The sequence below is a fragment of the Sinohyriopsis cumingii genome, chromosome 12 (genome assembly GCF_028554795.1).
Source record: "Sinohyriopsis cumingii isolate HCF-2022 chromosome 12, ASM2855479v2, whole genome shotgun sequence".
Classification (NCBI taxonomy): domain Eukaryota; kingdom Metazoa; phylum Mollusca; class Bivalvia; order Unionida; family Unionidae; genus Sinohyriopsis; species Sinohyriopsis cumingii.
In genome coordinates this window covers 78,515,673-78,537,978 of record NC_142972.1, presented here as the reverse complement: position 1 = coordinate 78,537,978, position 22,306 = coordinate 78,515,673, and the positions used below count along the sequence as shown (strand labels likewise).

The window sequence follows — 22,306 nt, the reverse complement described above, 5'->3', positions numbered from 1 at the left end:
CTTGCTATAAAAATATTTGTTGAGCCAATCCAAACACACAGTGGATTAGATTCGACTAATAGACTGGTTGCTTCACAGATAGCTCTATATTGGCATCCTTTCTTATGTATAAGTTTGAAAACCAGTCTGTCATCACTCAAAGCCAACGTGGTGGTGTCAAAGCATAGCCACTTACCAGATGTCCTAGGAAACTTAAATGCTGTTACATCAAGTCATACCTCCATGAAATTGAAATGAAAATGTATTTTTTTCTCTCAGAAATTGTCAGTTTTACGTTGTTATGTCTTTAATCTGCTAAAAGATTAGATGAATTTATGGCGTTGATGAAATTTGACCTGGTACTCACGATTTACATTGCTAGTCGCATGAATGCACAAATCTTGCAGCCCACATGTTCATGACATCATAGATTCAGTAGTCACATGATATAAATAATAACCCATTTCAAATCTTGTATAATAAAAAAAATATTAAATGAAAGTCATATACTGTTTGTAACAATAAAGAACAAAAACAAAAAAACAAAAAGTTCTTTATATATTTATTCCAAGAACAACTACACAGGTTTTATTGTATCACATGACTAACACATTGACATGAGCTCTGTGCTTGATGAATCTTACTGTCCAGATTGCTGCTACAGTGACAGGTTTCTGGTCATTGTTCTCAAAAAATATACTTTGAGAATTGTATGTTCTTTCTGGTTATTAAAAAAGGTATCTGACTTTTATATAATATATTTGAATTTTGTACGACAAAATTAGGAGTTTGCTGTTAACATCTCATGACTGTTGGGTTGTAGTCTAAGATTTGTGTAGTCATGTGACTAGTAATGCAAATGGCGAATACTGGGTCAGGTATCATCTATGCTGTTGTTTCATCTAGTCTGTCAGCGAATTAAAGACATAATGATTATAATACTTGCCATTTCTAAGAAATAAATCATTTTTCCTATAGATTTTATGCAGGCATGACTTGTTGTAATATCAGTTAAGTTTGCTAGGCCCACTGGTAAGCAACTACCATATGCCACTACTGCACAGTGGTGGCAAATTCCAATTTTTCAATAGGCAATTGCTCTAAACCCACATCCCAAGCTAAATATCCAAATGGGAAAAATGTGGTGAAAATATTCAGAGGAAACCTGGATTAGAAAATAGACTTCCATTCATTTTAAGTCAAATTTTTGTTGTCCAATATGTTGAATATCTGAGATGAACTAAAATTTAGTGCTGAACTATCACACTGTGATGTAGCTTATAGCATTGGTTTCAAATCATATTTAGATCAGAGGAGAAATGGTAGATTGTCATCCTTTGTATTGAATATCACAAATCAATACAAGCTCCTGTTAATATCAATACAGGTTTTGGGACTGGTTTATCACATTACAAGCAGACATATGTTGATTTTACAGAATATTCAGTCCTTGTTTAATTCACTAGTATATAATTTTGAAAGTCTTTTTGTAAAAATTTAATCAACCCAACCAGATTCTCTTAAGGAGTTTAGGTTGTTTTAAAGATCTTGTTTTGGTTTTATTGGCACAGGTTAATTCAGAGTTTAAACTTTTTTCTTTACAAGATAACATTCTCGTACCTTCCATTGATTGTTATTTTTTCAGACTGTGAAAGGAAATGTTTATATTGTATAACATGCATATAGATTGTTATCGTGATTTGCAACTGATTATTCAAATATGTTAAGAATTAAATGTTTGTAAGGAAACAAAACTAATTTGCGTTCATTATCATGTTGTTTCATCACACCAACATAATTAAGGTAAGCCAAGTTGTTGTTATTGTTGTTATAGGGTTTAACACTATTTTCATCACAAGATAGACTATATATGGCAGCCAGTATAAATGTTGGAGGAAGAACATGGGAAAACCCCAGAAACAACCACTGGTCCACCAAGTAAAGTTAGAATTTGTATTCTGTACAATGAAATGACTTTACATGCCAGTTTACAGGAATATGCAGTAGTCAGACTTGTTTCATGTGATACATTTTGTGGTTTAGTGGCATGATCATCTTTCTTGATTTAGATGTTTTGGCAATCTTGAAATAGAAAGTCTTTGATTAAAAAATGCATGTTTTAAAAGCTAAAATGTTCTTTAATTCCATTCAGTAATGGTCGTATATGAACCTTGAAAAAATTAATTTCACCCTGGAAAAATCCTAGAAATGACCTGGAAATTTATCTTTCAAAAAGCGTGGGAAACATGCCAAATAGTTTGCAGACTAGAACTAATACTGTATTTAAAGTAGGGAATAACAGTCTTGTATTTGAGTATGCAAGGACATTAATGGTTTGTTTTTCTGTCACAAATTGAGTTTTTGAGGAAGTATCAACAGAGCTAGTTAAACATATTCATGAGAGTAAATCACCATTAACATCCTAAAATCTTCAAACACATGAATGTTATCCCCTTTCAAATACTTTTTAAACTTTTGTCCAGATTTTAGTCTAAAATGTCCCTCTTTGTTGCCATATGTGACACAGAAGTTATGATATCAGACAGTGGGAAGTTTCCTGCGACAGATTGTGACATTGTTATGTGTATTATAATTAATTTATAACTTTGATTTTTGACAGGTATGCTATGGTATGATCTATGGCATAGGTGCCAAAGCTCTTGGGGAGCAGTTGGGAGTGGAAGATAATGATGCTGGGGCTTTCATTGAAACATTTAAAGCCAAATATCCAGGTAGTTTTTCCTGTTTAACTGTAAATGCTTTATCATTAGGACTGGCTTGCAACAGCTGTGTCCCCTTAAAGGAATCACTCCTTTTTATATAAGGGATTTTCTTGCTATTGTTTAAGAATATTTGATGTTAGAGAGACATAAAATAATGCATTGTGGTTGAGCATAAAAAATGAGGCATTAGTTTAAGACTAAACTTGTCAGCATGGAATCATGTTCTACAGATTTTATATTTATGTACAACAACCATTTTTTTGAATACAATTGTCCCAGATTTCAATCTTTTGAGAATATTGCAAAAAAAAGAATATACATTGTACAAAATATTTTCGTTAAGATCATAATGGAAACTGACATTTGTATTGCTAAAGTGCATTTCATTAACTTAATTGAGTTGACTCATTGGGTTGGGCTTAAAGAGTAATCTGCTCTTGAATATCTGGGTTGAGTAAACACCATATAACAAGGTTATTTAAGCATTGCTAATTAATCATACCAGATTTATTTTGTTTTGAGTGTTTTGATTGGTTGATAATGCAGTTGCTTAGCCCAATATGTAATCAAACAGTAATAAAACACTTGCACATGCAACAGTTATAAAAGACCACTCACAGTACATGTGGTATGAGTTGTGAATGAATAAATGAAGAGAGCTAGATTCAGGCATTTAGTAAGTTCAGAGGTACGAATGGCCAGATAAAGGTAGATAAAGCGATTAAAATATGAAAATTGGTGCTTGCCCAACTGGTTTTAAAATTGGAAAAAGTACCCGTCTCTGATTAGTTCCTTGGAAAATTGTATTTGTCTGACTTGGAATATGAACATTCAGGGATGTTAGTCTATGGTTTTTGATCAACCCTGACCATATATCATTTCTGGTATAGACTACTCTCATAGAGTAGTTGAGGGAGAACAAAAACATGCAGACATTAGTAAATGCTTACAAAAAAAAACAGGTATACAAGGTACTAGAAAATAATAGGTATGCAAGGTACATAAAAGTAACAGGTATACAAGGTACAAGAAAATAACATGTATACAAGGTACAAGAAAAATAATAGGCATGCAAGGCACAAAAAATAATAGGTATACAAAGTACATGAAAATAATAGGTATACAAGGTACAAGAAAATAATCAGTATACAAGGTACAAGAAAAATAATAGGTATGCAAGGTACATAAATATAACAGGTATACAAGTTACAAGAAAATAATAGGTATACAAGGTAAAGGAAAATAACGTATACAAGGTACAAGAAAATATTAGATATGCAAGGCACAAAAAATAATAGGTATGGAAAGTACATGAAAATAATAGGCATACACGGTAAAAGAAAATAACAGGTATACAAGGTACAAGAAAATAATAGGTATGCAAAATAATAGGTAAAAAAGATACAAAAAATAATAGGTATGCAAGGTACAAGAAAATAATAGGTATACAAGGCACAAGAAAACAATTTGTACATGGTACAAAAAAATTAACATTTCTTTTATGCAAGTAAATGACAACAACTTCTGGAATCTTATAAGTCTGTAATAGCCATCTGCTGTTAGCAACACAGTCATATGATGGTATTATTTGCTACTTACAAATTTACACTACATTGTCCATGTAATTATACTGGGATGCTATTTTATCATAGGTCTCAAAGTTTGCAGCCTACAAATAAATAAATATAAACACTGACCGTCAGCGTATTATATACATCTACTTGTTCTTCTTTGCTCTGTATTAAAATGTATGGTCTTAGCACTTGGTTTTTCGGCTATGGAGAAAACTAAATTTTTATTGGTTTTTGAATTAATTTGGTCCTATTTTTGAGGGAGTCCTTAAATTTGCAATTTGTAGCAAACTTGAAATCCACAAAACTGGGTACCTGTGAATAGAAGTGTATCAACAGTACAGTGGTTTCTTTCTCGCACAACTGACGGCTCTGGTGGCCTAGTGGTTAGAGTGTCCACCTTGGATGCGGGAGGTCGTGGGTTCGATCCCTGGCCGAGTCATACCAAAGACTTACAAAAATGGTACTAACAGCTGCCTCACCTGGTGCTCAGTATTAAGAGGTTAGTGTTAGGACCATTCGGCCTGGTGTCAGGATAATGTGGCTGGGTGGGATATCGTCCTACATTTCTGCGGCATGATGCCCCAGTGCTAGACATCACTATAAACTGTCACACTGCAGACATTGTAGCGATATGACTGAAACATTGTTAAAGTTACATTAAAAATCCAAATCACACACACACACTCTCACACAACCACCTTTTCTGCACTGAAAAACTTACCTGGTAAAATGGGTGGCCACTGTTGATAGCAGTCTGAAGAGTGAGACCAATGTATTTTTTTGTTGACAATCTTTGCTGTAATTAAGATTAGAAATTGAAGTCCTAAGCCTACTAGTAGCTCACAAGACTGAAGGTTTAAAAGTGTCACGAAGCTTACAAGATAGAATTCCTGTCCAGTGCATGTCAACACCCAGTAGAGGCTGATAACTACATACAAATGAGTTCTAACCTAGAGTAAGCAAACTTTCATCATATGTCATATGTAGTGAAATGGATGGAATGTGAATCTGTTATCCTGACCCCACTAGGCCATAATGCCTGTCATTGCTGTAATTAGAAATTAAACAACTCTCTTTTCAGGTATGAGAAGTTACCTGAGAACAACTGTTGAAAGCTGTCGAGAGAAGGGTTATGTACAAACAATCCTGGAGCGAAGACGATACCTTCCAGGTATCAACAGTACAAACCCTCATGCAAGAGCTCAGGTGGGAGACCTTTATTTTATTATGGTCATTTGTAACATATCAAGACAATGTCATTCTATCTATTTTCCATTTCAGCATCTCTCCATTTGTCCACCATCAGTTTTTCTTTAAAGTTTTTGGACTGTTAGGATCTCTAGCTTACATTAATGCATTATCAGCATATTTTGTCCACAAAAGGATCAGGAAAGGGAGTATCCCAAAAGACTGATAGGTAACAAAATCTGGTGTCAAGGTCACAAGGGCCAGTTGTTTTGTGGTAGGTGGGTGGACAGTAAGTAAAGGTTTTGGATTTGAGAGCATCTACTGCTGGCAAGGATGACAAATCAAAAATGGCCAAAGGTCAGGATCAGTGGGTGAATTAACTTATGTTTAAAGTGTGTTATGTTTTATGACATGGTTTCCATAAATGAATTCCTATTAGATCTGGTGCATTAGTTTCAGGTAGAAGATCAAACACTCCTAGAAATGGGTGCTTAAAAGGTAAGTTCACATCAGTTGTTTGGTTTTATGTTACTAAGGCCACAGTGACATCATCACCAGCTGAACAGTAAATTTACCAGTTTTTTATTCTTCTATGCCACCTTTGTTGTGATTTTCACACAAATTTCATTATGTGTATCAAGAGCAGTATTCAATTATTTTGGTAAAGACTAGAAATTTGAATTTTGATTGGAAAACTTAATGCAGATGAAGGAGAATTCTTTTAGAAATAATTTAGAAACTGCTGCAATTTTACCAATTTCTTATGTACATAACTGGTGTCCTATTATAATTTCATTGTTTAACCTCTAAAGTGATGAATAATTTAAATATGGTGCAAACATTAAAACTTTCTTTTCTTCTAATTGCAGGCAGAAAGACAAGCAATAAATACAACAGTGCAGGGGTCAGCAGCTGATCTTGTGAAGATTGCCATGGTAGCCATTGATGAGAAACTTCAGATAACATTCAGAGACTCACAATTTACCCACAGACACAATTTTCAAGTTGGTAAGGAATCCTTGTGTCATTATGACATTAATCTATCCAAGATTTCATGCTTGATTCTGTGAGTTGAAAGCGGAGAATTAAGACTAGCATTCTCAGTGTGCAGTTAATCTGTTTGTAGCATAAAGCAACAAAAACTAACAATTGGAACAGAAGCTGACAGATAGTAATGCATGCAGAAGACATTATTAGAGAGACATAGTTATGCCTAGACCAGAAGACATTATTAGAGAGACTTAGTTATGCCTAGACCAGAAGACATTATTAGAGAGACTTAGTTATGCCTAGACCAGAAGACATTATTAGAGAGACTTAGTTATGCCTAGACCAGAAGACATTATTAGAGAGACTTAGTTATGCCTAGACCAGAAGACTTTATTAGAGAGACTTGGTTATGCCTAGACCAGAAGACATTATGAGAGAGACTTAATTATGTCTAGACAAGTAGACATTATTAGAGAGAGTTATGCCTAGACAAGCAGACATTATTAGACTTAGTTATACCTAGACCAGAAGACATTATTAGAGAGACTTAGTTCTGCCTAGACCAGAAGACATTATTAGAGAGACTTAGTTATGCCTAGACCAGAAGACATTATTAGAGAGACTTAGATATGCTTAGACCAGAAGAAATTATTAGAGACCATTATGACTAGACCAGAAGACATTATTAGAGAGACTTAATTATGCCTAGACCAGAAGACATTATTAGAGAGAATTAGTTATGCCAAGACCTGAAGACATTCTTAGAGAGATTTAGTTATGCCTAGACCAGAAGACATTATTAGAGAGACTTAGTTATGCCTAGACCAGAAGACATTATTAGAGAGACTTAGTTATGCCTAGACCAGAAGACATTATTAGAGAGACTTAGTTATGCCTAGACCAGAAGACATTATGAGAGAGACTTAATTATGTCTAGACAAGTAGACATTATTAGAGAGAGTTATGCCTAGACAAGCAGACATTATTAGACTTAGTTATACCTAGACCAGAAGACATTATTAGAGAGACTTAGTTATGCCTAGACCAGAAGACATTATTAGAGAGACTTAGTTATGCCTAGACCAGAAGACATTATTAGAGAGACTTAGATATGCTTAGACCAGAAGAAATTATTAGAGACCATTATGACTAGACCAGAAGACATTATTAGAGAGACTTAAGTATGCCTAGACCAGAAGACATTATTAGAGAGAATTAGTTATGCCAAGACCTGAAGACATTCTTAGAGAGATTTAGTTATGCCTAGACCAGAAGATATTATTAGAGAGACTTAGTTATGCCTAGACCAGAAGACATTATTAGAGACTTAGTTATGCCTGGACCAGAAGACATTCTTAGAGAGACAGTTATGCCTAGACCTGAAGACATTAGAGAGAGCTATGCCTAGACAAGCAGACATTATTAGACTTAGTTATGCCTAGACCAGAATACATTATTAGAGAGACTTAGTTATGCCTAGACTAGAAGACATTATTAGAGAGACTTAATTATGCCTAGACCTGAAGACATTATTAAAGAGATTAGTTATGCCTAGACAAACAGACATTATTAGACTTAGTTATGCCTGGACCAGAAGACATTATTAGAGAGACTTAGTTATGTCTAGACCTGAAGACATTATTAGAGAGAGTTATGCCTAGACAAGTAGACATTATTAGAGAGACTTATTTATGCCTAGACAAGCAGACATTATTAGACTTAGTTATGCCTAGACCAGAAGACATTATTAGAGAGACTTAGTTATGCCCTGACTGGAAGACGTTATACGAGAGACTTAATTATGCCTAGGCCTGAAGACATTATTAGAGAGACTTAGTTATGCCTAGACCAGAAGACATTATTAGCGAGACTTAAAATAAAGCTAAAATTATTTCATGAGTAATGTCATTTAAGTATTTACCTTTTTCTGTCTGAATTAGGAATTTTTAAATCAGAATTAAGAAAATAAACCTCATTTTTGGATTGGGAATGGGATCCATATTCCACCCCAAATTAGAACAACAAAAACTACTGGGATTGTATATTTTATACATGTATGATCCAGATTGCGTATTATATATGTACATTTTAAATTAAAACAACTCTTTGAATTAATTTTCCTAATTAACAAAGAATCAACTTCTTGATCATTTATGTTTCCAAAGCAACTACAAACAAACGTTTACCTGGTAAAATGTGTCTACATCTGAAAGATGTAATTTCATGTTAAAGTCCATATTTTATAAATAGGAAATAAAGAGTCCTTGGCTTATGAAGGTCCCCCAAGTGGTGCATATCTTGTCCTTCAACTCCATGATGAGCTTATGTATGAGGTGGCACAGGAAGATGTTACCACAGCGGCAAAAATCATCAAAACTGAGATGGAAACAGCCATGAAGCTGTCAGTTCATTTTCCAGTCAAAGTGAAATGTGGCTACAGTTGGGGAAAACTGGAGGAAATGGATGTGTAAATTTAATGTTTACAGCTCGAGAAAACTACAGGAATGGATGTGTAACTCTTAATGTGACTACAGCTTGGAAAACCAGAGGAAATGAATGTGTAAATTTTAATGTAGCTTGCGGCTGGAAAAACTACAGGAATGGATGTGTAACTTTTAATGTGGCTACAATCTGGAAAACTACAGGAAATGGATGTGTAACTTTTAATATGGCTACAATCCTGAAAACTACAGGAAATGGATGTTTAACTTATAATGTGGCTACATTCTGGAAAACTACTGAAAATGGATGTGTAACTTATAATGTGGCTACAGCTGGGAAAAGTAGAGAAAATAGGTGTAACATTCAATGTGGCTACAGCTGGGAAAACTAGAGGAAATGGATGTATCATTCATTGTGGCTACAGCTGGGAAAAGTAGAGAAAATAGGTGTAACATTCAATGTGGCTACAGCTGGGAAAACTAGAGGAAATGGATGTATCATTTATTGTGGCTACAGCTGGGAAAACTAGAGGAAATAGGTGTAACATTCAATGTGGCTACAGCTGGGAAAACTAGAGGAAATGGGTCTAAATTTTAGATGATTAATTTGGATCTTCAGTACATTTTCACCATAATGCATGTACAACTGCTTACTTTCTCTTTGTTGTAGAATTTTTTAAAATTAATTTATGATGGAAAAAATTGTTCCTTAATTGAGAATGGAACAGTTTCTTAGAATCAAGTTCATGCATATCAAATTGTCGATGCCAACAGAATGCAAGCTTATGTATTAGCAAAGGTCTTTTCATATGTTAATCAATCATACAAAAGACATCTGAATTTACTTTTCAGGCAAAATTTTCTGTCACAAAATCATTTTCATATTTTTCGTCAAAGTCAATGGTCCCATTATTTATGCCACATTCCATTTGGAACTTGGTAAGAATTCACTTTTACACTGTGATAGGTTTAAAAGTTCATGTATGATTGCACCCAAATGGTTTGATAGAATGATTAAATTTGAGAAGGGTGCTTCATGTTAACCTTTAGATGCATTTCATTATTTGCTGTTAAGCTCATACACCAGACAAGCTTATAAGATGGCCTCTTGTCTGTCATCTCTCCATCCTTTTGCACAAGTTTTTGTATCACTGCACTTATAAACTCTTTGGAGAATTGCCATTAAAGTTTACAAACATTTCAGCTTCAGTTAGTCCTAGATGAAAATGGTGTTGATTTAAAATCCAATGTGGCCACTACAGTTGCTAACTAGTGGCCGAGTGGTCTAATAAAGCGCTCTCCATTACAGATCACTGCCATCTCACCTCTGTCTGAGTGGGTTTGAGTCTTGAGCTTGGCCAATGTGGGTATGTGAGAAAGCTTGCCAGTAGCTTCTCATGGGTCAGTGGTTCATTCCAGGCTTTTCCCAGGTTCTTCCTCCACCATTTATACTGGCCGCCATGTATAGCCCATCTTGTGTTGAAAAATGGCGTTAAACTTTACAACAATAAAAGCAGCAACATTTAAACTTGAAAATCCGGTTTTCAGTGCTCCTGCTTCTACTTATATTAACATTGGGGTTTTCACCAGAAAACTTTTAATGATGTCTAGCAGATCTTAAATGAGAATGGTGCTGCTCAGACATCCAATATGGCTGCAACAGTGGCCATCTTGAAAGCCATGTTATTGCTATGCCTCCTGGATGGATGATCAAATTAAATGGATGTTTTCACAAAAAGACATAATGTATAGAATGCCCCAATGGAAAAAGTGCCAATCTCACATTCACTGTGACCAGTTTGGTGATTGCTCTGTTATAGGACATGGGGTTTTCAGCAAAAGGCTTCTTTTCTTGTTTAGTTGATCCAACATAAAAATGGTGCTATCTGACATTTAGGATGGCCACCATGGCAGCCATCTTGAAAACATTGTTATCACTGTTCATTAAGAGAATTCATATTGACATGAGATTTCGACCAAAAGATTTATTCTGGTCTTGGTCATAAATGAAAATGATACTGATCTGACATCCAATATGGTCACCATGGCAGACATACATTGAAAATCTTCTACTTCTCTTGTACAGATGAACATAGCAACTTGGGCTTTAACACATTTAAACTTATATACAGTTGTTCCTGGATGAGACTGGTGCTGAGCTTATATCCACTATGGCCACCATGATGGTCAGCTTGAAAAACTATTTCTTATGTATGGACATCATATCATCATGGAGTTTTCACAAAATGATTTCATATGATGTCTAGTTGGTCTCAAATGAAACTGGTGTTAATGTTACACCATAGTGGCCATCTTGAAAATCTAGTTATCACTAATGCATATCAGAAATTTCATCATTCAGCAGTAAGAAAGAAGAACTGTTTTTATCATGGTCTTCTGGAAAGTTTTTTTGATAGTAGTCCCTTCAAGGGACTCATGTGTTCATAAATTATTGGACGAGTGTTGTGAAGTTTTTGTTTTCACAAAAATGATGTAGTAGTTTATCTTTTACACATTAAGATTTGTTTGCATCACAGTTGTTTACATTCTGTAGAAAACATTTTCATAGATTTTGATTCAGAAATATGAAATTTGACAAATGCATCTTTTTATATCTCAGGAAGTGTGTTGTTAATGTTTAAGGATATACTGATATTTTGCCAATGAATTTGTTTTTGCCGATTTTGCCTGTAATTAAATCATACTTTTTCCAATGAATTCTTTAGTCAGATATAATGTACATATTGTTAAATTTCATGTAATGTAATGAAATGCACATTAATAAATTCATTTAATGTTCTAGTTATAAATACAATAAAGTCTACAATGTTTTATAACTTTCATCCTTATTCTCTAAGTTAAAAATGAAAATTTAAGAGGAAGTTTATCACAAGTCCAAAGTATGGTGTTCTGAGTGAATTCTAGGTCTTAAATGTGCTGATTTGCCAACAGTCTTAATGTATCACAATGACACTGTGCAGAACTTCATTGAATGAATTCACAACAACGATCCAAAGATAGTGTATAGTCCAAACAGTCTTATGAGCACATTAAAATTTTAAAAATTTAAATAAATAATTCCTCTCAAATTAAATCTAAACACAACATTAAATACTTCTGCAGACTGAAAATAGAATAAGAACAGTGATAGGAACAGGAATAATTGTTCACTTCTCTCCATTTATCCATCTCCACAACTCTATTATGACTTTCTGTCACAATTCATTCCCATGTGACGTGTTGCAATACATCCCCAGGTGACACATGTTGCAATACACAATCATACGAATGAAAACTTATTTCAGACTGTCAACAAGTTCATTATCAATGCTGGGTCTGGAACCCAGACCCAAGTAAACCTATTTATAGCAATATTATTTTATAATATAACCTACAGTTATGCTATTTAATATGTTGTTTATATGTGATTATTACAATCTACAATCATGGACAAAAAGTAAACATACAATATATATCTACATAACGACCAGTATGTACTAATGGTTGTCAAGTCCAACTATTAAAACTAATCCGAGTACAATTCTCGTATTAGTTTTTGTATTAGTTCACTTCAAGAAAAAACTTTTTTTAGTAGGTTATGTTTTTATCACACACAAAATGTATGTACAAACTGCAATATGTGGGTACTAAATTTTAATCAGTATTTGGATTTGTCTCCAGAGTCTTACATCATAATTTGTGTATATTATCATGAGTAAATGTAGTCATGACATTATAAAAGCTTTTTTGAAGAGGACTTTAAAATAAATCTCAATTTCATGCAGTGGGGTGTTTGCATACAACATATTACCAGTATGTGTGGGGGCCCAGAGTTGCCGAGTGATCTAAAGTGCTCTCTGTTACGGATCACTGACATTTCACCTCTGTCTGCGTGGGTTCAAGTCTAACATTCGGCCAATGTGGGTATGTGAGAAAGCTTGCCAGTAGCTTCTCGTGGGTCGGGGTTCTTCCTGCACCATTAATACTGGCCACAATGTATAGCCTATGGTGTGCTGAAAAAAGGCATTAAACCCCACAACAACAAAAACCAGTGTGTTTGTGATTTGGATTTTTAACGTAGTTTTAACAGTTTTTCAGTCATATAGCTCCGAGTCAGTTTGGACACTAAGCCAGTCAGAAATGTGTCTGATCTGGATGGTTATATTTAGCTTTTACCACCAGCACTGCAAAATCCAAACCAGAATGCACAGGTTGCATGATTTGGTTTGCCATTGTTTGATGGATAGGCGAAAACCGGTGATTTGTCTGACATAATAACTACTTTAGACTTAATCTTTCCAGAAATAAATAGCACTGATTATGGCTTCATTTCAAAAAGGTTTACGAGGATTGCTGCTAAGCTTCAAAAACTTAAGTTTTCAACTTGGATCTTTCAAGCATTATAAAGTTTTACTCCAGGTCATGGCAAGTCATGTGATTTCTGCCAAGTACATGTATTCCTATGATTAATCTCAGTCATCCAAGTTTTACCGTAACAGTACATTTTGTTACTCCACTAAACCAAATTTCTCAGTGTTTTTCCAGAGGGGACAATGGATTCAAAATTTTCCTCTATTCTGGGCCTCGTTTGCTATATACCAGGTCATGTGCTGTAGAAATAAAAATTGTATTTTTGAGCGAAGGGCAGTTAGTTTCTTTTAAATAGCCTGTCAGTTTATAAATTTTCATCACTGAAGACCACAGCTGGAATTACGGTTATAAGGAACATAATATCTCAGATTTTCTGACTGTGCAAGTGATAAAATGAAAAATGTAAATTACTCACATTTTCAGACTCATTTATGATTGTGAATAACAATCTTTGAGAAAAACAAGTTTCATGCTTTTCTGATTATAATAGTAAAAGCTGTCAGTTGCCAACTTACACAGGAAAAGAAAACCTATAATTTCTAAGGCAAACAACATAGACTTTGATCTGCCATCACTTCATGTGCTGGTAGATCAGGGTTTATGTCGATTATTCTCACAATTACTCATAACAAACTGCTTTGATACAGATCTGTTAGTACATTAAGTACATGCTCATGGACAGTGTGTGTGTGTGTGTGTGTATATATATATATATGAAACTAAGTTGTAATATCAACCATTCTTAAACAAATGAATGAATTCGTTTGATTTGTTTGACAGTGTTCTGTTTGGTACTTTGAATACATTATTTTTACATCACAGACCTTAATGTTTCCACATATTATCAGTTTATTGGTTAGTATTAATTGAATGAGAAAAATGCCCACAAAAATACAGAAATGCATTATCCTCAACCTGCATGATACCCCAGTGATCGACATCACTATAAACTGCCACACTGTAGACATCGTAGTGATATAACTTAAATATTTTTAAAGCTGCGTTAAAAATTAATTTTGAGAAACATGAGGCACAAATCAAGGATGAGTATAAAGTTAGGATGGTCAGTGATACTAGATGATGTGCTTTAATTGTAATCTCATTGTTATAAAACTACATAATTTGATCCGGTTGAAAGCTTCAAGATCAGCATAAGGAATAAATTTCATAAAGGCAACGTCAGTTTGTCAAGATTTAGATACTGGATATAGAACTGTCTAGTGTATCCTAATACAGGAATGAGGAGAGTTGAAATAAAGCTCCAGATACAGTGTGAATCTAATCACACTGTTACTCTGTGCAATATGACACCACAAGCTGCACCATGTATCCAAAGAGACCATTTAGACATTATTATAGTTCATAAATTTTTATAAAATATTACAGCTTGGATCATAAATGTTTTAAGGTATACAGAAGTTACATGGCTCGGTTTGTCTTACTGTACACAAAGTATCCACAAAGTTTTGGATCAACCATCATATATATATATATGCAATGTAATTTGCTGGTTTCATGGGTGAGGGAAAGACAAAAAAAACTATGAAAAATAATTATCCATCAACATCATGTTTATTGTCTTGTACATGTATCAGCAGAACATTGGTGTTTATTTCATTCAAAAATAAAATTCATAGCACGTCTATTCTTCACTTGAGAAAAATACAAAGAGTTCACTCCCACTATGTAGTCATCAGGTATATTTCTTATCTGGAATAATAAAAACAGTTGACTAGGTCAAAGAAAAAGCTGAACCTAGACATGTATGTCACTGTTTTGTTAAAATGCTGATGTTGTAATGCTGCATATTTTACACTTAAAAAATATTTACAATAATAAATCTGTAAAAGTTCTACAAATGAAACAAATTTGGGTACAACAATTCCTTTTACAATAAATTTCAGTTTTACATTTTGTATCAAATTCTATCCACAAGAGGAAAAATAGAAACCCCATAAGTAACTCAAAAGATTCATACAAGAGTTAGCCAAAAAGAAATACAGAACAGGTTGTCTGCACTTACATGATCACTTGCTAATGAGCTCAGGATTTCTTTTTTCTTTTTCATGTCGATGATTGATTACCCAAATTGCCATAAACATGTACCATATATACTCCCTTATATGATTAGTCCAACTGCAAAGTCCCAGATCTGCCATTGTATAAGGTGCCAGCAGATCTGGGTCTGTGCAGTTTGCAAGGGGTAATCCGTACAACAAACAACACAGACCCTGATCTGCAGGCACATTATTCTACAGCAGATCAGGGTCTATGTTGTTTGCACTTGGACTTGACTCGCAAGCATATATGGTATGGCTGCATCTGATAATCCTGACTGTATTACAGTACTGACCTTTCAGCAATAAAACAATCATTCAGTTAGAGCTTTATTGTTATTTTAGCAGATGAAATTTGATCAATTGATCAACATTCATACCAAGCCTACATTTAAAAAAAGAATAAGTAGAATAAATGAACTGTCAAAAGTGAAGGAAAAAATTTAACAATATATCGGACACTGGAAACAAGAACAGTCCTTTTTAAAATTTCATTTGCTCGTTATACAAGCGTCAGAAATTAGTTTTCTTTATAAGTAATAAGCCTTAATACCTAGTGATATAAGAACAATTAACATTTGCATATTAGAATGAACAATTTTTGATTTCCTTAGGGACATTAACAGCAAAACTCTTCTAAAAATATCTATGGATTGAGGATTAAGCAGAAATTAGTGATTTTTTTTTTTACAGAAACAAAGCAAATATAGTTAACAAACCACACAATAAAAAATGCCATCAAGTTACAGTCCCTGCACGTGATATTCTAAACATGCCATAAACTGAAAGAACTAAACACCAATTCCCTAGAACATGAAACCTCTGAGGTAACTATTTTCATGTTGGTACTGTATACACTCGCTCACGAGTTGAGCCCAACTGCAAACTGCAGTGATCTAAATCTGCCATTGCACAATGCTTCAGGTCTATGCAGTTTGTTAAAAGTAATCAGTAGAACCACCAATACAGTCTCATAATGTGCTGATCAGGGTCTATGCAGTCTGCGGTAGGACCCGACTTAAAAGCAGTATACAGTATACTTCACATACACATTTACATACAGTCAGAAAAACTGGTTTAAAAGTGTTTATGAGATAAAATGAGAAATATTTTGGTTAGAAATGTTGTTAACGACAACCTTACTGGAGATGATTTTTAACAATCTGAGGGATAATGTGAGAAGGAACCTCAAAAATTTATAATATGTATTACACACATGACTAATACACAAAACATGACTAATTATAGTTGGGTTTTTTCTGGATTAATCTTTTGTGCACTTGTTTAAGTCTATTGCTAAATTTATTCAAAATGCCATCACGGTAATAAAAGTACTGGTAAACTCAAATCAGTGAAATTATGTATCAAAATCAGAATGTACAAAAACAAGCAATACTAATAAAGGATACAACATTACATGCTGGATGGGATTTTTGTGACCTCTTTTAGACATTTTGGGCATAAACGGTCCTTCAAAATAAAAAAAGAGAAAGTAAAATTGACAGCTGTTCTTAGTCAACTTTTTAATTCTTCGTGGGCAATGAATGATTTATTGAATTAAATAACTATTTATGTTTACCACCAGAGTGTAGAATGTTATACAGGAGAAGCTAAACAAGTTTACGAAATGAGATCACACATACTATGTAAGAAATACCACATGTGCTCACATATAAATCAACTCCAACTGCAAACACAGATCCTATTCTGCCATCACACACTGCACCATTGGACCAGAGTCTATGTTGTCTATTCTACTGAGTTCTTCTAACAAACTTCACAGACCCAGATACTCAGTACATTACGTGACAGCAGATCCGATTCTGAGTAGTTTACAGTTGGGCTCAATATGTGAGTATATACGATACCATCAATAATGACCCGTGCATTATACAAATAGTGTAAAACTTTTGACCAAGAATTAAAAAACATAATTTTCATGTACATTATAACCTGACAATCCTTTACAAGTTTAACATGTACACATGTAAATTTTGATCCTGCAAAAATGTCTGAAGCTAATATTTATAAACTGCATAAAAAAGTGAATGTTTATGATTGATTTTGAAAATGACCATTAAATATGTATTATGAAAATGTATCCAAACATGTAAATAATGGTGACAATACAAACACGTACACATGTCATCATCCAGGATGAACTTACATAATGCAATTAATCACATAAATTACATGACTAGATATTTGATGGCGATCTGGATACTGGAAAGAGGCACATATGCTTATTTTGTAAACCAGGAAATACAGTATAGCGCATGCCCATCTGCCAACCACAAAGAGCAAGATCTGGTCTATGTCACTGCAGTTGGGTGCACACCTTATGGGTATAATTACAGAATATATACCTGCCAACCACTTCAATTATGGTTTAAAAATCATTACGATTTTACATGCTGAATTATGTTTCTTGCTTGCCTGAGTATGGATTTTAGTTCAAGTAAATCTGATACAAATAAAACTAAAATAAATGTACTTTCTTTCAAACCCAAACAATACATTTTTAATGTACGAGAAAATTGTAGAAAAATAGAAATCAAGATAAAACTCGGAGGTACTCATTTAGCAAAAGAGAAAAATGCTTAAATATAATATTACTGACTTTATTGGACATGCAAAGTGATACTGTATTTTTATTTCTTGACCTGAATGTTGACATTTTTTATGGTCAAAATTTTAGTAATGAAGTCACTGCCGAGATCTGTTGCTTCAGCTGAAAGACAAATTCTAACAGACTGAATTTACTCAGATCAGTTATGTGATATATATCGTCTGTCATACAGATTCTATTGCCATTGACAAGATCCAATTCACCAGCAGTGTTACCACTTTGAATTGGTCACAAAATGATTAAACTTTAGCCCAGATTAGTATTTCATTTTTGCTTAACTGTAGGTCATTTATATCTATTCACTGGAGTACAAAATGCACCATAATTATGACAAAACTGTACAATACTATATTCTCCTGACTGTATGTAAACTTTTGCATTCAGAAAAAATATAATACATTCATCAATATAAGATTAATTTAAAATGACCTAGCTTTGACTTGTGTTGATGCATACCTAGCTTTGACTTGTGTTGATGCATACTTTCACAAGGGTAAGCAAACAAGTGTCCTCACATTTATGTATTTTTTTATCATATTTTTTCATGCAAAAAACTCACCAAAATAACAGCCACATACACCTAGATTTGTCACTGCACAACACACTAGAAGATGAGAGTTTACATTTGTCCTACCATGATTTCCATGAAACAGCACAGACCCTGATACAGCTTCACATTATGTGACAGATCTACACTTTCCAATTAGATGTACATTATACATGGGTGAATACGGTACTCTTGAAAATCTACAAAAATACTTCTGGTCAATTCTGAGCAAAATGTAAAGACATGAGAAAGAAAAATGCATTTTTCATAATTTCATCTCCTTCACTTGCTGAACCTACCATTATCCATTAACTGTATATGTCAGAAAACAAATCTAAACAAACCCAGAACTTTCGATGCAATTACAACTTATTGCAGAATTTTTTACCAGTCCATATACCTGATAGAATCAAATAGATTAATTTTATACCAGTTCATGTACTTGATAACAAAAAGAGATCAATTTTAAACCAGTCCATATGCCGGATAGAATCAAATAGATTAATTTTATACCAGTTCATGTACTTGATAACAAAAATAGATCAATTTTAAACCAGTCCATATGCCGGATAGAGATTACTCTGGTCACATTTCTCACCCACTTATTAACCGTAATTCTCAGCACTTACGAAACTCTTCAACTCCAAATATTAAAGCAAAGTTATGTGGCCAATTTTTAAAGATGTAAAAACATAGGTCGATTTGCGGGCTGAAAGCCATCATTAGCTTTTTTTAAAAAAATGTCTTCCATGATTATCATTCGAGATATAAATTCATATAAATAAACCCAAGCAAACAAAAAGAATACCATACATTTTTTTACAAAGCAAACAGCCAAAGTTATGTTAGTGCAGATACAGTCATCTGTATACAAAGGAACATGAGTGGAGTTCAATGATTAAAATATTTGAGAACAAAATATTCTGAACCAGAATGATCTTTTATATATCTTTGGTCTATGGTGAGTGCCAACTGAAAAAATATTTTTTAAACGGTTTTCAGACCAGCTGCAAATGCTCATGTACAGGATGGTCCAACATGTCGATCATCATGTTTGCAAATACTCTTGTGAATGTACTATTTTGAACTTGTGTTGATGCAGCATGCTCAAGTTCTTAACGCTGATAGCCAAATTCTTTAGCTTCATCTTCTGTGAAGTCTCCATATCTCCAAAGGTTCAACTGCAAGAAAAAGTAAAATATACATAATGAAGAAAACTGAAGAAACAAAATGATAATCAAAATCTTGTGTAAATATGAACTGTCTAATCTTTAAGGAATGTGTGTGTGTGTGATTTAGATTCTTAACGTAGCTTTTTAAAAACTCAGTTGTATCGCTACAATGCCTGCAATGTGGCAGTTGATAGTGATGTCTCGCCCTGGGGCATCATGCTGCAGACATCTAGCATCATGTCCCACCCAGTCACATTATCCTGACACCAGGCTGACCAGTCCTAACACTAACCTCTTCATGCTGAGTGCCATGTGAAGCAGATGCTAATACCATATTTACAAGTCTTTGGTATGACTCAGCCAAGGTTTGAACCCACAACCTCCCTCATCCAAGACAGATGCTCTAACCACTAGGCCACCAGAGTGGTCACCTTCAAAGTCATCCACACATCAAAATTTTGAACATCCCTGTCTGAGTGTTAACTTAAGGACAGATATAAACAGGACAACAGATTTTTTCCCAAACTTGAATACCTCACCAAAATGCTTGAAAATGACCTAAATATAAAACATAATCAAAGTCTGATGTATGAATGACTAGACAGACAAGGGTAACACTATAATGCCTGTATCTCTTGTGATAGGCCCAAAAAGATGAAATCTATAAAAACAAAATGTGAACAAATGCTAGATGCAACTAACAGAAAATACAACACCAAATAACCTGATCATTTTACTTTTTTTCCAAATGGGTAATCAAGAAAAAAGTTAAATATTTTAACCAATCAGAATAAGAACTAAATATTCTTGTAAATTACATTTCTCTAGGAATACTAACCTGCTTACCATAATAATATTAGGAAATAAACTCTGCTACCTCCTGAATCAAGGTTTCTGCAAATACGAAAATTTAGTTTTCCCCATGTATCTACTATATAGACTAAGGGAAAAAACTCTTGCCAACCGACACTCCTGACCACCACTAAGTGGCTTTAGGACTAGAATAAATAGGTCATTCATTATGCCATACTTCCATGTGGTATCATATGCTTTCTCCAAAACAAAATGGCTATTTTTTATTCTTTTTCTACAAAAGCTACTCTAATAAATGTTTTAACTATGATTAGATGGCCCATTATACTTCTCTGCAGTCCGAATCCACAATGAGAGTCTGACTAGTTTGTGTGATTCAGTATATAAAAGGACTGTTATCTATCATTTGTTCCATGGTTTGCAAATACAGCTTGGAATTGCTATGGGCAAGAGTGGGAAGGGTATGCACTGCCATTTAGTGTTGCGTGACAAGAGTGGAAATGACATACAGTCCCTTTTTGTTGCGAGACAAGAGTGGAAAGGACAAAATGCACTGTGCTTAGTGTTGTGAGACAAGAGTGGGAAGAGTGTGCACCGTCCTTTAGTGCTGTGAGACAAGAGTAGAAAGGACATGCACTGTCCTTTAGTGTTGTGACACGAGTGGGAAGAGTGTGCACTGTCCTTTAGTGCTGTGAGACAAGAGTAGAAATGACATGCACTGTCCTTTAGTGTTATGAGACAAGAGTGGAAAGGGTATGCACTGTCCTTTATTGTTGTGAAACAAGAGTGGAAATGGGAATGACAAGCACTGTCCTTTAGTGTTGTGGGACAAGAGTGGAAATGACAAGCACTGTCCCTTAGTGTTGTGAGACAAAACTGGTATGCATGTCCTTTAGTGTTGTGAGACAAAGAGTTGTTGTTGTTGTAGGGTTTAATGCCATTTTTCAGTACACAATAGGCTATACATGGCGGCCAGTAATAATGGTGGAGGAAAAACCCTGGAAAGAACCACTGACCCACGAGAAGCTACTGGCAAGCTTTCTCACATACCCACATTAGCTGAATCCAAGACTCGAACCCATGCAGACATAGGTGAGATGGCAGTGATCCGTAACAGAGAGCACTTTAGACCACTCGGCCACTTCGGACCCCCCGAGACAAAGAGTGGGAAGGGTATGCACTGTTCTTCAGTGTTATAAGACAAGAGTGAGAAGGGTATGCACTGTCCTTTAGTGCTGTGAGACAAGAGTGGAAATGACAAGCACTGTCCTTTAGTGTTGTGAGACAAAGTGGGAAGGGTATGCACTGTTCTTCAGTGTCGTGAGACGAGTTGGAAGGGTATGCACTATCCTTTAGTGTTGTGAGACAAGAGTGGGAAGGGTATGCATTTCCTTTAGTGTTGTGGGACAAGGGTGGAAATGACAAGCAGTCATTTAGTGTTGTGAGACAAAAGTGAGAAGGGTATGCACTGTTCTTCAGTTGTGTGGGACAATAGTGGAAATGATAAGCAGTGTCCTTTAGTGTTGTGGGACAAGAGTTGGAAATGTATGCACTTCCTTTAGTATTATGAGACAAGAGTGGGCAGGGTATGCATGTCCTTTAGTGGTGTGAGACAAAAGTGGAAAGGGATGCACTGTTCTTCAGTGGTGTGGGACAAGAGTGGAAATGATAAGCACTGTTCTTCACTGTTGTGGGACACAAGTTGGAATAGTATGCACTTTACATTTAGTATTATGAGACGAGTGGGCAGGGTATGCATGTCCTTGAGTGTTGTGAGACAAGAGTGTGAAGGTTATGCACTATCCTTTAGTGTTGTGAGACA

General features: G+C 34.6%; 2 protein-coding genes across 2 annotated transcripts in view; one reads left to right on the top strand and one right to left on the bottom strand.

Annotated features, from left to right (window-relative positions):
* Nucleotides 1-11,703, top strand: part of LOC149786796 (DNA polymerase theta-like) — an 81,682-nt gene extending 69,979 nt beyond the window's left edge. The window contains exons 25-28 of the mRNA XM_089975981.1: nt 2,600-2,711; nt 5,358-5,482; nt 6,334-6,472; nt 8,705-11,703. Coding sequence (XP_089832107.1) covers nt 2,600-2,711; nt 5,358-5,482; nt 6,334-6,472; nt 8,705-8,925 — 597 coding nt within the window. The 3' untranslated portion in view covers nt 8,926-11,703. The remainder of the gene's footprint in view (nt 1-2,599; nt 2,712-5,357; nt 5,483-6,333; nt 6,473-8,704) is intronic.
* Nucleotides 11,704-14,819: 3,116 nt separating this feature from the next.
* The window catches only part of LOC149786795 (staphylococcal nuclease domain-containing protein 1-like), a 46,034-nt gene continuing 38,547 nt past the window's right edge, over nt 14,820-22,306 (bottom strand). Inside the window, exon 22 of the mRNA XM_089977298.1 lies at nt 14,820-19,680. Coding sequence (XP_089833424.1) covers nt 19,615-19,680 — 66 coding nt within the window. The 3' untranslated portion in view covers nt 14,820-19,614. The remainder of the gene's footprint in view (nt 19,681-22,306) is intronic.